The sequence below is a fragment of the Cannabis sativa genome, chromosome 4 (genome assembly GCF_029168945.1).
Source record: "Cannabis sativa cultivar Pink pepper isolate KNU-18-1 chromosome 4, ASM2916894v1, whole genome shotgun sequence".
Lineage (NCBI taxonomy): Eukaryota > Viridiplantae > Streptophyta > Magnoliopsida > Rosales > Cannabaceae > Cannabis > Cannabis sativa.
This window is the reverse complement of record NC_083604.1, coordinates 73,853,959-73,868,792: the sequence shown is the minus strand read 5'-3', so window position 1 is coordinate 73,868,792 and position 14,834 is coordinate 73,853,959. Positions and strand designations below refer to the sequence as shown.

General features: G+C 29.4%; 2 protein-coding genes across 2 annotated transcripts; one reads left to right on the top strand and one right to left on the bottom strand.

The window, feature by feature from the left end:
* The first annotated feature begins 161 nt into the window (after positions 1-161).
* LOC115714141 (cyclin-dependent kinase inhibitor 7) lies at positions 162-2,114 on the top strand. The gene is made up of 4 exons (XM_030642702.2): positions 162-826; positions 946-998; positions 1,206-1,400; positions 1,651-2,114. The coding sequence occupies exons 1-4, from the start codon at positions 380-382 to the stop codon at positions 1,718-1,720; spliced, it is 765 nt and encodes a 254-aa protein (XP_030498562.2). The 5' UTR covers positions 162-379; the 3' UTR covers positions 1,721-2,114.
* A 4,007-nt stretch (positions 2,115-6,121) lies between these two features.
* On the bottom strand, positions 6,122-9,663 carry LOC115715226 (uncharacterized membrane protein At3g27390). The gene is made up of 9 exons (XM_030644066.2): positions 9,111-9,663; positions 8,832-8,940; positions 8,532-8,727; positions 8,297-8,430; positions 7,640-7,928; positions 7,446-7,552; positions 7,200-7,353; positions 6,556-7,004; positions 6,122-6,457 (listed from the first exon to the last, which is right to left on the bottom strand). The coding sequence occupies exons 1-9, from the start codon at positions 9,193-9,195 to the stop codon at positions 6,304-6,306; spliced, it is 1,677 nt and encodes a 558-aa protein (XP_030499926.2). The 5' UTR covers positions 9,196-9,663; the 3' UTR covers positions 6,122-6,303.
* Between the last annotated feature and the right edge of the window lie 5,171 nt (positions 9,664-14,834).

Below are 14,834 nucleotides of genomic sequence, written 5' to 3'. Positions count from 1 at the left end.
AGCCCCTACTATTAGATCTCTATTATATATAACGGCGCCGTCAAATTCCCCGTTTGTAGATTCCCTAATTCACCCGTCACTGTTAACGGGGTCAGGACCACCCGTCACCACCACACCACACCACCACCAAAGTAAATAGACAATTAAACACACACACTCTCTCTCTCTCTCTCTCTCTCTCTCTCTCTCTCTCTCTCTTACTTTTCTTAAAAGCTAAAACGATATGATCTGAACCGTCCAAACGGTGTTGTCGTCATCTTCCTCATCATCAAAACCTCCAATCATATTTTCAGCAAACGAAGTCATCATATAATTAATTTCTCTTTCTTTCGCTTTCTCTCTCTAGAATTAGTACACAAGAATTATTCGAGAGAATAATATGGTGCGGAAGTGTAGCAGAGGAATTGCAGAGATTACGATTATGGAGGTTGCTCATCAAGTCGGTGTACGGACTAGAGCTCGAGCTTTGGCTATGGCGGCCGCCAGCTCAGGTTCGCCTAAGAAAAGAAAGGTCAATACTACTACGGGAAAATTAATGAAGCTATCAACGACGTCGTTTGTGATCACATCGACGACGGAGAATTTAGTTGTTCCGGCTAAGGCAGCGGAGAGTAATATTGGAAGAGCAACTACTGCGAAGACGGGAAAGGTGGAGGAGGATGATGATGGAGTGGTGGAGTTGTGGTATTCAAATTCAAGTCCGAGTTCTGATGGCTTTCATGATGATGATAATCAGGTTCAAGCCTCTTGTTGTTCGAGTAACGGCTCTAGTGAGCTAGGTGATAATAATGATCAGGACAGAACCAAATTCATAGATCTGGAGGCGGTAATAAAATTAAATTCAGCAATAAATTCCTTTGAATTTGTGGAGCTTTAATTGCTTTGTGTCGCCGTTCAATTCCGTTCAGTATTATGTTTCATTAATTATTGAATTTAATTTCACAGAATGATGAATGTGCCGAAGCTGAAACATCGACGTACTACTCTTGCAGAGAAAGGTTTTTCAACCAAACACTACTCCAACTAGTACTATATATATATACATACACTCAACTTTTTAAATTCCTCAAAATTCAAATTTCAAAATTAGAGCTCAAATTTTCAGTTTCTCTTACACACACACACAATTACATATATGTGTAAATATACATTTTAAATATCTATATATACACGCAGTCAATTTCAGTTTTCATTTATTTGCTCAGGAGAGAGATGACTCCATCCAGTAATAAGTTTCAAGAAGAATTATCTGACGACGTAGATTCAACGATGAAACCAACGTCTGTTGTGGATTCTAGCCGTAAATCACTGGTGGGAGATCAGAAAATGCCGACGGAGTTAGAGCTCGAAGAATTCTTTACAGTCGCCGAGAAAAACATCCAAAAACGATTTCAAGACAAGTAAGTTCATATAAGTTATATGTATAATTTTATATACATGATATAATTCTTGAAAAGCGTTGGGAACACGAAACGACGATCGATGGATGATTTTTTTTTTCTTTTCATTTGGTTGTACTTTCAATTCAGCTATTTTGTTTGTTTCCTGAGAAAACAACAGTACTAATACTGAAACAACTTTCTTTTTCTGCATTAATTTCGCAAACATCTATATGAATCATAAGATAAGAAATCCCTGAATTTCTTGCAGGTATAATTACGATGTTGTTAAGGACTCTCCGTTGGAAGGACGTTACGAGTGGATTAGATTAAATCCATGAATTTAAAAGAAAAAAGAATAGAGTAAGCAAACAGTAAGAAGAAAAAACCAGTAGTGGTACTAGCTAGTACTGGTTGATGATGATCAGTGACCAGGTTCTGATATTCTTATTATAGTAAATTTAGATATAGTACTAATTTTAAGCTTAATTGATTAAGCTATTTTCTCATTAGGCCACATTTTTCTTCTCTTTTATATGTATAGCTTTTCTCTTTTTCCTTTTTTCCCTTTCTTCCTCACTAGTAATAGCTAGTTTTTCTCTTTAAGAAAAAAAACAGTAGTATCGTAGTAAGTATGTATGTAGAATGAGCTAAGTTGTTCTCTCTGTACGGATTGTACGGGGAAACCTCTAATTTTATTTTGCAAGTAAAATTAATCCATTCTGTGAAGAAAAATATCGATTAAAATTGAATTATTCCATTCTGTTCTTCACTTTTGCTGTTTCGTGTCTCTTTGTGTGGGAAAAGCCTTTCTTTATTCCCCACCAACATCATCATCATCATCATCAGCAGCCTGGTACGAACATGATATGATCGTTTTCTTATTATATATATATGTGTGTGTTAATATCTATCATGGCTTTATTTTTGTTGTTGATATATATATTAGTAAAATGTCTTGTAATTGTATATCTTTCAATATAAATTAATATCACGGCCAAAACAGGGAATGAGAGAGTCGAAATTGAAGGGAGTGGGGTGAAGCAATAACACTAACATGCCGTTGAAGTTACGGACACGTGTTGAGAATCCGAGACATCTAAAAAAAAAAACCTTATCTCAATCCCATGTGCTATAGTACAACCCATTTTTAAAAATAAATAAATAAAAAATAGTGAAGGTAATTGACTATACATTTAGTTTAATGTTGTGTGTACAAATATATAGGTAGATATAGCTCAAAAGAGCTAAGAGAGCAACAATTACAAAGATAGGAATATGAAAGTGATAGTGGTAAAAAGCAAGGTATCCCTTTTCTCATCAGAATTTTCAGAATATATGTATTTATAGGACTATATATATATCTACATATCTGAATATGAGTGGCTCTGGGCTGGAACGGAATGAAATGAAGATGGAGGCAAGACTTTGTATAGCCAGATATATACATATATATCATATATATGCTGAGAGCAGCATATATGTAGTGTCGCTTTCTGTGTTAATATATATTATATATAAAAATAAAAAATATGATTCCTTCCTTGGAGAATTTTGCTGCAATTACTGTTGCCAGCCTTTGTACTGTGAGTCTGTGAGATTATAAAGATTATAATCAGCACAATAAAAGATAATAGTAATGAAAATATTATTATGTATTGACAGTATTCGTACTTTTTTTAACCATAACGAAAAGGCTAGCTCTACATGACCTTGCTTGCTACGTACATAACAATTAATATATCTCAATTAGACTAAATGGTGTTTTTTTTTTAATTTATTTTTATTCTGAATTTCATGGTTTCAGTATTAATTAATATAGTTTGTGTATAATTAATGGTTGTGTAAGATACTTTTTAGAGAGGCTAATTAATTAGGTTTTTTTTAACTTTAATATGTATCAAATTATGATTTTTGAACTTTATTAGGGTTAAAAATTTTCTGTAAACTATTAAGATTGTTAAAAATTTGTAATTGTCCATATATTAAATCATGTTCCTTAAATTTTAATATCTATTAAGTTATGTCTTTCGAACTTTCATCTATATTAAACTTTTTTTTTACTAAAATTAGAAAATAGTCCTTAAATGTAACAATTTTAATAGTTTAAGAAAGATTTTTAACGACCTTAAAAAATTTCGAAACATAATTTAGTATATATTTAAAGTAAAAAATCTTAATTATCATTTTAAAAATTACAGTTAAGAGAGCTAGAAATAGAGTAGATAAAAAGGAGTAGGGAATTAGGCGTTTGACTAAAATAATAGTGATATAAATTTATATATATATATTCTATATAAGAATTTTGTATGTGTGTATTTATAATTTAGTAGTTGACAGTATTCATGATAATGGTATTTCACTGTTTCGTTCTGTTAGCTTCATTCCAAAATTTTCCATGAAAAGGGCCCATGAAAGAATCTATAAAACAAATAACCCATCAACCGAAATAGATAATTATAATTGGAAAGTTGTCCAACCAAAACATTCAAATATAGTATGTATAAAGAATAATTTTTAACTCCATTATTCATAGCTTCTATACTCTTATCTCTATAAGTTATAGTATTAATTAGCATTTCATTCAATTAGGGCAGAAAAAAAAATTAAACCCCATGTCACGTAAATGAAGTTGGTCAAAAAAAAATTGGTACTTATATAAAAATATATATATATATATAAATTTATATTTCAGTTGAGCTGCAGATCATGATATTTTATCATTATGAATTTGTATATTTAAATCAGTCTTTGTCAATACAGCTATAAATGGTAGTAGAAAAGAAATTGAACATTATTGTAGCTTAAGATATATACGGAATGTTCATAAAAGATGATTTAATAATACCCTTTTTTGAAAGGCACGAGCAAAAACACTGTAGACTGTAGTGTAATAGCTTACTTGACGTAACATTATTCATTAGAAAACTCTGTGGTTGCCATATCAGGAACATCACAGACTCCACTTAAAGTTAATAATCTTTCTCTTCTTTTGTTCTTCTTTTTTTTTTTCCAAAGAATGGTCTTTTTTTTTTTTCTTACCGTTTGATTATGATTTACTCTATTAATTAAATGTCTTTGCTTAGCGTCTTTCAATATGTCATATCCTTATTGATATACTTAAATAGCGAATCTCATATAATAATTTTTTAGACTATTCGATAACAAATTGTAAAGTATAACCTCTAAATGTAAATAATACTGTAGAGAAATAGAGCACGAGAAAAAAAGTAAAGACGGAAAGAATCAACTTAGCAATTGCTAATCCTAATCAGTATAAACATTGTTATTTATATACAAGTTTTGATATAGATTACAAAACTGAAAATAAAGAACATGTAATAACTACCTTTACTAATTGAACACAATTAACTAATCCTATGTTAACAAAAAACTATCTAAGTATTAATAATGTTTACATCCTCCAAAACGAAAAGGGGTTTTAACCATTTTAAGTTTAGATTTAAGGTAGGTAAATCAATCTTTGCACAATGGTTTAGTAAGCATATCAGCTACTTGATCGACACAAGGAACATAACGAACAGGGAGCTTCTTGTCCAGAATGTGGTCCATCACAAAGTGTAAAACTACTTCAATATGCTTGGAGTGAGCATGAAAAATTGGAGCACTCTGATTATCGACCCAAATATATAACAGAGCACTGTGGATGAGTGACTTGTAGTTAAGAGCACTGTGGATGAGTGACTTGTAGTTAAGAGCACTGTGGATGAGTGACTTGTAGTTCAGTAAGCAGGGAAACAATCCATTAATTTCAACTCAGCAGCTGTGTTTGCTAAAGTACGAAATTTACTTTCAGTGCTTAATCGAGCAACAACCTATTGCTTCTTTGCAGACCAAGAAATGAGACTATCACCTAAGTAAACCACATAACCTCCCACGGATCTTCTGTCATCAATACAGTTGGCCCAATCAATATCGAAGTAGCTCTCTAATGTCGTGACAGTAGTAAGTTTTAGAAATAATCCATTTGAGATAGCTAGTCCTCTTTTAAAATATATATATAATTAAAATAATTATTGATTTTAAAAGAAAAAAAATTAAAAGTGATTTTTAAATATTAATTTAAGTTTATTTTTCTTTTTTAATATTAGAGTGTAATTTCACAAGGTGCCAATAAAATTTTTATCATTTAAATAAAAGTCTATTTTTCTCAAAAAATAAATAAATAAATAAATAAATAAAAATTCCACACCTCACCCGTTAGGCACTAGCATAAAAGTAAAGGAAATAATAAAATATAAATGTTTAGTATTAAGAGACTGAGAGCTATTGGATTGGAGTGCTCTAGCTACCATTTTGCACACACACTTGTTTTTACATGTATTTTCTCGTCTTGCACTAATAACTGTGCCCAATTTTCATGGATACTATATATTATCAAGACACATGCTAATCCTAAAGGGTATTTATACTAAAACTTTTTATTTTACTTTTTAAGCTAATTAACATTTTTGAACTCCGAACATTGATAAATCATATCTCATAAACTTTTTAAGCTGCTAAAATTTTTCCCGAACTATTAATATTATCAGACTCAAGGACTTACGTCCAATTCTGTTCAATTTTACTAACATAGTGATTGTCCATATACTAAATCGCGCCCCTGAACTTTAATATGTACTTAGTTATACCCCCGAATTTTAACATGTACCAAGTTGTACCCCCTAAACTTTCATCTTTCATTTGTGTTAGACATTCAATAGTAAAATTAGACAAAAATCATTTAATCCAACAATCTTAATAATTTGAGGAGAGTTTTTAACCCCTTACAAAATTTAGAAGGCATAATTTAATATTTGTCAATGTTTTGAGTAACAAAAATCTTAATTAGCTTTTTTTTTTTAATCATTGACACACTTGGTGCTTCAACATTTTCACATTAGACATTTTAAAGTATGTCACCTTACACATTTTCAATGGATGCAGTAGATCTCATAGAGCAAGATCTATTAGAATTCTCCTTCTCTAAATAATAACCCACCAAATCCTTCACAACTTGGCGAAATCTTCTCCGGTGAGTGGGAAACTTCGACACACTTCTCACCATTCCGGTCATCCTGCATAGGATTCTCCCATCATGTCAGGTACATAATCCTCAAGTTGCTATGCTTTAAGTATCAGAATTTTATGATGAAAAGTAGTACTAATTAGTTACCTTCTACTGATTCCCTGCATTTGAGCAGCTCTTAAAGCATCTTCAGGTGCTAAACTCCCATTTTCCCAAGCTTCCATGCGTTGTGTATTGCTTCCGAAAAGAACCACCTTCTCCAAGAATCTCACCTCGCCTTCTACTAATGCTATGGCCTTAATCTGTTCTTTTAAGATCATTACTGGATTAAAGAACCAATCCAACAGTTTGTCCTTTGGTCTATTCAATTGGGTTACCTCAAAATTTTCAAGCAACAATAGACCACTTGAATTTGATTCAATGGAGTGTATCAGAAACTGCAATAATGAGTAACAAGGCAAGCCTACACCAATAATAGCCGCTTCGTTGCTGTTTTTCGCCTTCAACCACTCATAGAGATCTGCTGGTGTTATCACATTAGAATCCAATAATTCCTTGCCTCTAATTTCACAAGATTTCAACATGTTTCCCCATATCTGTTACATTTAAAAGAAATCATTCATTGAGAGAAAATAGCATGATAGCCGAAAATTTTGTACACATTACCAATGCAGTGGCATAATCATTGTCCAAACCAAATCACAAATAAATGAATATTCAAAGAACAGAATGATTTCATTACAAGATTAAATACTCTGTTTCATAAAATGGGCAGTGAAATGCACACTCACCTGCACTACTTTCACTTCTTGTATGGTCTCTCTGACTGATCTTGAATGAGCTAAGCTTGGCACGAACATTGCAGGTGCTTCTGACGAAGCAGAACTGGATACGCGTCCAACAGATGACTGTGTTCTTGAAAAGTTTTTCTTTCGATACTGGGGCCTGGCTGCAAGCAATGCTACAACTACCATTAAAGGTCAAAAAGAAACAGATAAGCTTCGAAAGATAAAATATTTTGTTCAGCGAGCAATTACCTTGGGAAAATAGTCCCCTCCTGGAGATAAAGCCAATCATTGGTATATTCATCGAATTCAGCAACCATAGCAATCACATAAGCCACACCTCTTCTGAAAGATCTTTCCTTCATCCACAAAAGATCAAAGGTTTACTTCACTTGAACAAGAAGCCAATACATATATACATCAAAAGATGAAAGTATGATCCAAACCTGATAGACTATGACCGATGCATGCAGTCCAACAAAAATGCTAGAGAAAACAGCCAATATGACGCTTCCAACAACAACAATCGGCCACACCAAGATTGTCAAACCGGCAATTGGTATGCATGCTGTTTCAAGAAACGGTCCTTCTCGGCTAATGAGATCATGTATAAGCCTAAACCATCCTTTGAACAACATGTATGGACTCTTTACAATAGCAATTGCAGTATACAACGGAACCTCAACTACTAACCCCATCAACCCGGCTATGATGCAAGCAGGCACATGAATGAACCTACATAGAGCCAAATTGAGCAAAGCATGAACATTCAGTAGCTCATTAGCTCACACATTCTCATGACATATAGCTTAAACTGGAAATCCAGGATAAAAAAATGTAGTATTAATAATCAAAGACACACGTGTGTGTATGAAACCAGTTCCTAAAAACATATCTGCCCCCCATTCCATATATGCTGGTCCCAGCCCAAAATGGCTACCTTTCCATACAACAAAGAAAAATAAAAGAACTGAGGGCCCAACATGACTTTTATATCATTATTACTCAATATAAAGGTACCTTTTGTTTATCTTAAATCATAACAAAACAAAAAGAGAATTGTTATGTTAGTTAGGATTCATCTTTATTAGTTTCATGCTTACCTAAGAGTTTGAACCTCATTTGAATCAGGGGATTCACGTAATTCTTTTAGGTAAATTGGGTAAGAATGGTAGCACAAGTCAGCAAAATCTCGAACTACTGTGCAGCTTCCTTTGATGGTTTCCCATGTTCCATCCTAAGTTGTAACAGGAAGAAAGTAGAAAATCATAATCAGAGAGATCTAAATAGAGCAGGGAATTCAAATAAAATGACCAAAAATTCAAAGGGTGCACTTACCACTACAAAGTGTACAAATTTCTTTGTTTCATTTTCATGTCTGAAGGCTTCAAAAGTTGAAACCCACGGTGTGAAAAATCCATAGCCAAGTCCCACAAGAACACTCCCAGCTATGCTCAAACCCAGCCAAAGACCAAATAAGGCTGGCAAACCCAACAAGATTGCAACTTTAAGTGGTGTATCAAGTCTGTTAATACTGAAATTGCCATAACTAAGTTAGATCAAAAACCCAGATAGAAAAATATCTAATATGGCTGAAAATATCTTCAAAAGAGAATTAAGGTATTTAAAGGTAGTTACTTTACTAAGGTGTAAACTGTCCACACAACATGGGCTGGGAACAAACCAAGAATGACCCCAACATTCCCTGTTATCAATATCAAACCAACAATAGGTCCCACAAGTAAACCTGCAAAAGAAGTCAACAAAGCTCCATGAAATTCTCAAGAACCAACCTTTATTTTTTTTTTTCACCTTTCATGAAGTTTCAGCAATAACCCTTTTGAGAACTGTGAAAATCCAGCTGACCCAGATAACCCAAAAAAAGAAAAATAAATCAATTGTGAAGAAAAAAGAAACCTTTGAGGGCACCAAGAAAGAGGGCAGAACAAAATGCAAAAACCAGATAGCTGAAATTGAACCAATCTCCAGGTAATAAATCCATACCATAAAGATTTTAGAGAGAGAAAAGAATTAAAATGGAAATAGATTATGTGAATTTAGAGTCAATGGCGGTGGTGATCATCCTTATAGAAGAAGCCAGTCTGAACGTTTGTGTATTTTAATGTATTTCTTAGGAAACTAAGTATTTATTAATGTTTATTATTTATGAGAGGAATAGGTGAATTGTTGAACAGAAGCTTGCTTGTTCTACAAGAAGACGAAAAAAGATGAGTACACAATTGGCCAAAAACTCAAATCCACCCATACCAACAATTTTGGAACATAAAAACCAAATCTTCCCCAGATGAGAAAATAATAAATAAATAAATAAAAATCCCTAAAAATAATAAAATAAAATGAGTCTGGATGCACCGCGTGTTGGTAAAAGGTAATCTAGATTTTTTTTTTCTTCTAAAAGTGGTATTATAGAAAATCGATGAAAATAATGTGTTAGACATTTTTGTTAAAATTTTAAGAATTAAGAAAGCAAATAGTGATCCCAAACAAAAGAAAATCAAATTATTTTTTGCTAACTAAAAGAAAATCAAAATTAAGTTCAAAGAAAAGAAGCCATGTCATGTATAGACTAATTGGTGTTGAATATTTTATATTTTAAAAATTCCAGTTTACATTTATTTAGTGTGTGTTTTAATTTAAAACATAAGATAATGCTTGAATAGAAGTATTAAAAACCATTTTATGTAGGATTTTTTTTTTTTAATATGTGTTATTATTGTTATAAATATTAATAATTATGTGGATGTCCAAATTTTTTATTTATTACTATTAATTGTAATCAACCTTTCTTTTTTTTTAGTTTTCCTTTTCTTATTAACTCTTGTATTTGTATAAATACGAGTTCACTCTATTAGAATAAATAACTGAGAAATTTTCATTCACTTTCTCTTTCTCTCTTCTTCTTTCTTCTCATCTATTCTATATTATTTTATATTATTTTATAACACGTTATTATTTTATTTTATGTCCATTAAATATTATTTCTTTATTTATTTTTTTACATATATAATTATTTGTTAAAAATATTATTATTTCCTTTAAAAAAATTAGCATTCACTTCTCTTTTTTTCTCCTCCGTCTTTCTCTCTAAAAGTTCTTAAAAATTATTTATCAAAGAACATAAACTATAACCAAAACTAAAAGTTTTGATTATTTTTTTAAAAGAAAAATAGACGTTGAGATTCAGAAATTCTTTATTGGCGAAGTTAAAAAATAATGGAATTTTTTTTTTGTACATGTCTCTCTTCTCAGATCATATCCAAAAAAAAAAATGGTGGATATGAGTGTCTCTAACAAATAATTATAAAAAAAAATAAATAAGGAAATAAAATTAAATAGGAACATAAAATGAAATAATGACACCTATTAAAAAACAACAACTCTACAAAGTCATTTTTAATACCCATTTATTGAAGCATTATCCAACACTAGTTGGAACAACACGTGCTACGCGTAATCTTTTTGGAAGTAAATATATAATTTTTTATTAATTTGCTAAATCAATTAAAAGATAAGATTCTTCCTCAATAGAAACATCGCTCTTGTTGAACACTCGAATTAGAAGAACAAGATGCTCAAGCAAAACTTTGAGCAACTATCATTAATAAAAAACAAGGAACCATTGTGTAAAGATGGAAGAAGTTTACGATAATCTTCTATAATAACCTCAAAAGAAGAAAACATACGTAATGAATTTCGAATAGCTTGTACTGCTACTAAGCAATCTGACTCCAACTCCACTTTCTGCCAAGGTTGAGTTTTAATTCAGTATAACATGCGTCATGTAATGTACTTAATAGTAAAATAAACTTTACTTAATATATTCAGAACAAAATATAATTATCATATGGTTATTAGTGTGGCACTCACATGATAACGATCATACATCATCCATTAAAGAGTTGCATAAGTGTATCTTGGTGATGCATCAAATAGATTATGAGTATAGCTTTTCTTGCAAAAAACTTACTCCAACACTATTTTAAAAGTTGTGCCCAAATTGATACATTACAAAAATTATACTAAATTTAAAATACAATATAGCATAATCTAAAATTTATATCTCTATACATACACTATTTTTTAATATTTTGTTAATATATATAGTTATAGACCATAACGTTATATTAATATTAAACTATTTACATTCTTTTTTATTGTTTTAGATAATTATAAGATAATAATAGAATTAGTGATAAATATTTTTTTTTTTGTATTTTAATAGAAGTATTAATTGAACATAAATTTGCAAGAATCGAATTTTATAATTGTGTATTTGAGTACAATATTAAAAATTAATATAAATATATCACAAATTAAATATTTGTATAAAATATAACACAATTTTTATATTTCTCATTGAATACGATCTGAGCATTTTATTAACCATATGCGATAAAATCTAACATAATTCATTTATATTTAACAATAGGATTAGTTCAAAGATAATCCTTAAAAAAAAATACAATTTAATAGTGGTCCTAAAAAATCTTTAATAAACACTTATTTTCTCTTCTTAAAAAAAAAGACCAAAAGAAAAAAAAAATAGAAGAATGTATACTACGAAAAAAGTAAAAAAATAAAAATATTAAAATTATTTTTTTAATGTGAAATTATAATATGTAATTCTTTACAAAAAGTAGAAAATTAAAAATATTAAAATTATTTTTTTAATGTGAAATTATAATATGTAATTCTTAGTAAATTATATAGGTGATAAAGTTAAGGCTAAATTTGCTAAAAAAACTCTAAATATTTATTTTTGCATACTATTATTCTTACAAATATGTGTATATATATACTAGGTGATTGTTACGTGCCAAGCCACGTAGTGTTAGTTTTATTTAATATTTTAGTTTTTTATTTGAATTAATAATTAAAATAGTATAATTATTTGAACGATTTGTTTTATAAAAATAAAATATGTGTCAGTATATTTAGTAAGTAAAATATAGTTGTGTTATAATAATGTATGTTATTAATAGTAAAATGTACATTAATCTTCTAATTGAAAAAAGTTCTATTATCTCATTTCATATCTAATAATAGTTACACAACTATATATTTATAGATTTTCACATTCTTTGCAAATTACTAATAAGCACCAATAATATTTTCATATTCTAATATTTTTCAACCTTCTCCTCTTGGTGGTAAAATTAAAAATAAAACTAAAAATAAGCACAAACATATAAGGTAAATACTAATTACAGCCCATTTTATCTTTTTCTATTATTATTTTTTTAAGCCCAAGCCCAAAAATCTCTAAGCCAACACAATCAATCTTCTTTTATATTATCTTTTCTAAATATTTTATCTATATTTTTCTTTTTTAAAAAATAAATAAAAAAATTATTAATATTCTCCCAAGATAGGTTTGTTAGAGAGATATGTGGCTAAGATGATTTTTTTAATTTAAAAAGAGATTATTAATATTTAAAAGATTGTTTAATTTTTTGGGTTTAATTATTAGGTTTATTTTTTAACGGGAGATCAAACCTAATCGTTAAATTTAACAGAATATTCTTTTATTTTTAAGTATATTCTGTTAAACCAAGAATGTTAAACCAAGAAATGCCGTTAGATAGGTACTTTTAATATATAAAGATATGCAACTATATTGAATAAAAAAAAACATGTTTTTACATATATTGAGTAAAATTTAGTTTTATTAATCAATTAAACTCAATCATTCAGCATATAATTGATAATTTAGTTAAGAAAAAAAAAAGCAATTAATCACCACATATATTGTATATGATTAACCTCAACATAATAAATTAAGGGTGAGAAGTGAAGAATTTCTAATAATTTAATATGTGGAAGTCCAAAACAAGATTGTCACTTTTATAGTAGTTATTAAAAAAAAAGCAATTAATCACCACATATTTTGTATATGATTAACTTCAACATAATAAATTAAAGGTGAGAATTAGTGAGGACTTTCTAGTAATTTAATATGTGGAAGCCCAAAACAAGATTGTCACTTTTATAGTAGTTATAGATATATTCGTGCGTATTTATATTTGTGTCTAAAAATATGTGTGCCTAAAATTATTTTATTTATTAATACAAGTATAGCTTGACTATTGTTTTTGGAAAATTCTACAATGCACCCCCTTAAAATAGATATATTGATGCACCCTTATCTGTTTTAGCATCTGAAATAATTTTTTAGTCAAATTTTTTCTCATAGTCATGTACGTTATAGTTATTTAAGATATCCTGTAAAATTTTAAAAAATTTGAAAAAGTTTAACACACTGAAAACTATGTTCAAACAATTTATTGCACGCGTGACTATTTTATTTTATACTCGTGTAAAATCGACTGTTTGAACATTATTTTCTATATTGTAAATTATTCCGAATTTCTCAAAATTTTGTAGGATATCTTAAATAGCTATAACGTACATGAATATGAAAAAAAAATTAGACTAATTTTTTTTTTGAATGCCGAAATAAGTTAAGGGTGCATCAATACATCCCTTTTAAGGGGGTGCATTGTAAAATCACCCATTGTTTTTTACCTTAATTTTTTTAAAATGCCTTTATTAATATTATTAAAGATTACATTCAAAAATATATTTTAAGTGATTTGTTTGTTTAAATAGTAAAGGTAAGTTATAACTTAGGGTGATTCTACGATACACCCCCTTAAAAGGGATGTACTAATGCACCCTTGACTTGTTTCGGCATCCAGAAGAATTTTTTAGTCTAATTTTTTTTCATATTCATGTACGTTGTAGCTATTTAAGATAACCTACAAAATTTTGAGAAATTCAAAATAATTTACAATATAGAAAATAATGTTCAAACAGTCTATTTTACACGCGTATAAAATAAAATAGTCACGGGTGCAACACACTGTTTGAACGTATTTTTCGGCGTGTTAAACTTTTCCAAATTTCTTAAAATTTTGTAGGATGTCTTAAATAACTATAACGTGCATGACCATTAGAAAAAATTTGACTAAAAAATTATTTCGGACGCTAAAATAGATAAGGGTGCATCAATGTATCCATTTTAAGGGGGTGCATTGTAGAATTTTCCTATAACTTATTCCTAATCTAATTTTGAATTATGCTCAAAGAAATAACCACCGGCTTAAATTATTATTTTGACTATTTATTTATGAAATTTATAAATAAAATTACAATATAAAAAATAGGGTGATTCTACAATGCATCTCCTTAAAAGGGATGTACTGATGCATCCTTTGTTTCAGCATCCAGAATAATTTTTTAGTCTAATTTTTTTTCATATTCATGTACGTTATAGCTATTTAAGATAACCTACAAAATTTTGAAAAATTCAAAATAATTTACAATATAGAAAACAATGTTCAAACAGTCTATTTTACACGCGTATAAAATAAAATAGTCATGCGTGCAACACACTGTTTGAATGTATATTTCAGCGTGTTAAACTTTTGGGAGATTTTTAATTATATACGTAATATTAGAATTATTAGCATATATACCTCTAATTATTTTAATTATATACATACCGTTAATATTGTACCGTATATATAAAAAATACATATAATTCTTTCTTCCACGCTACTATCAACTCAATGGCACCTTTACTTTTTTTTTTTCTTCTTTTCTTTTTATGCGTGAATG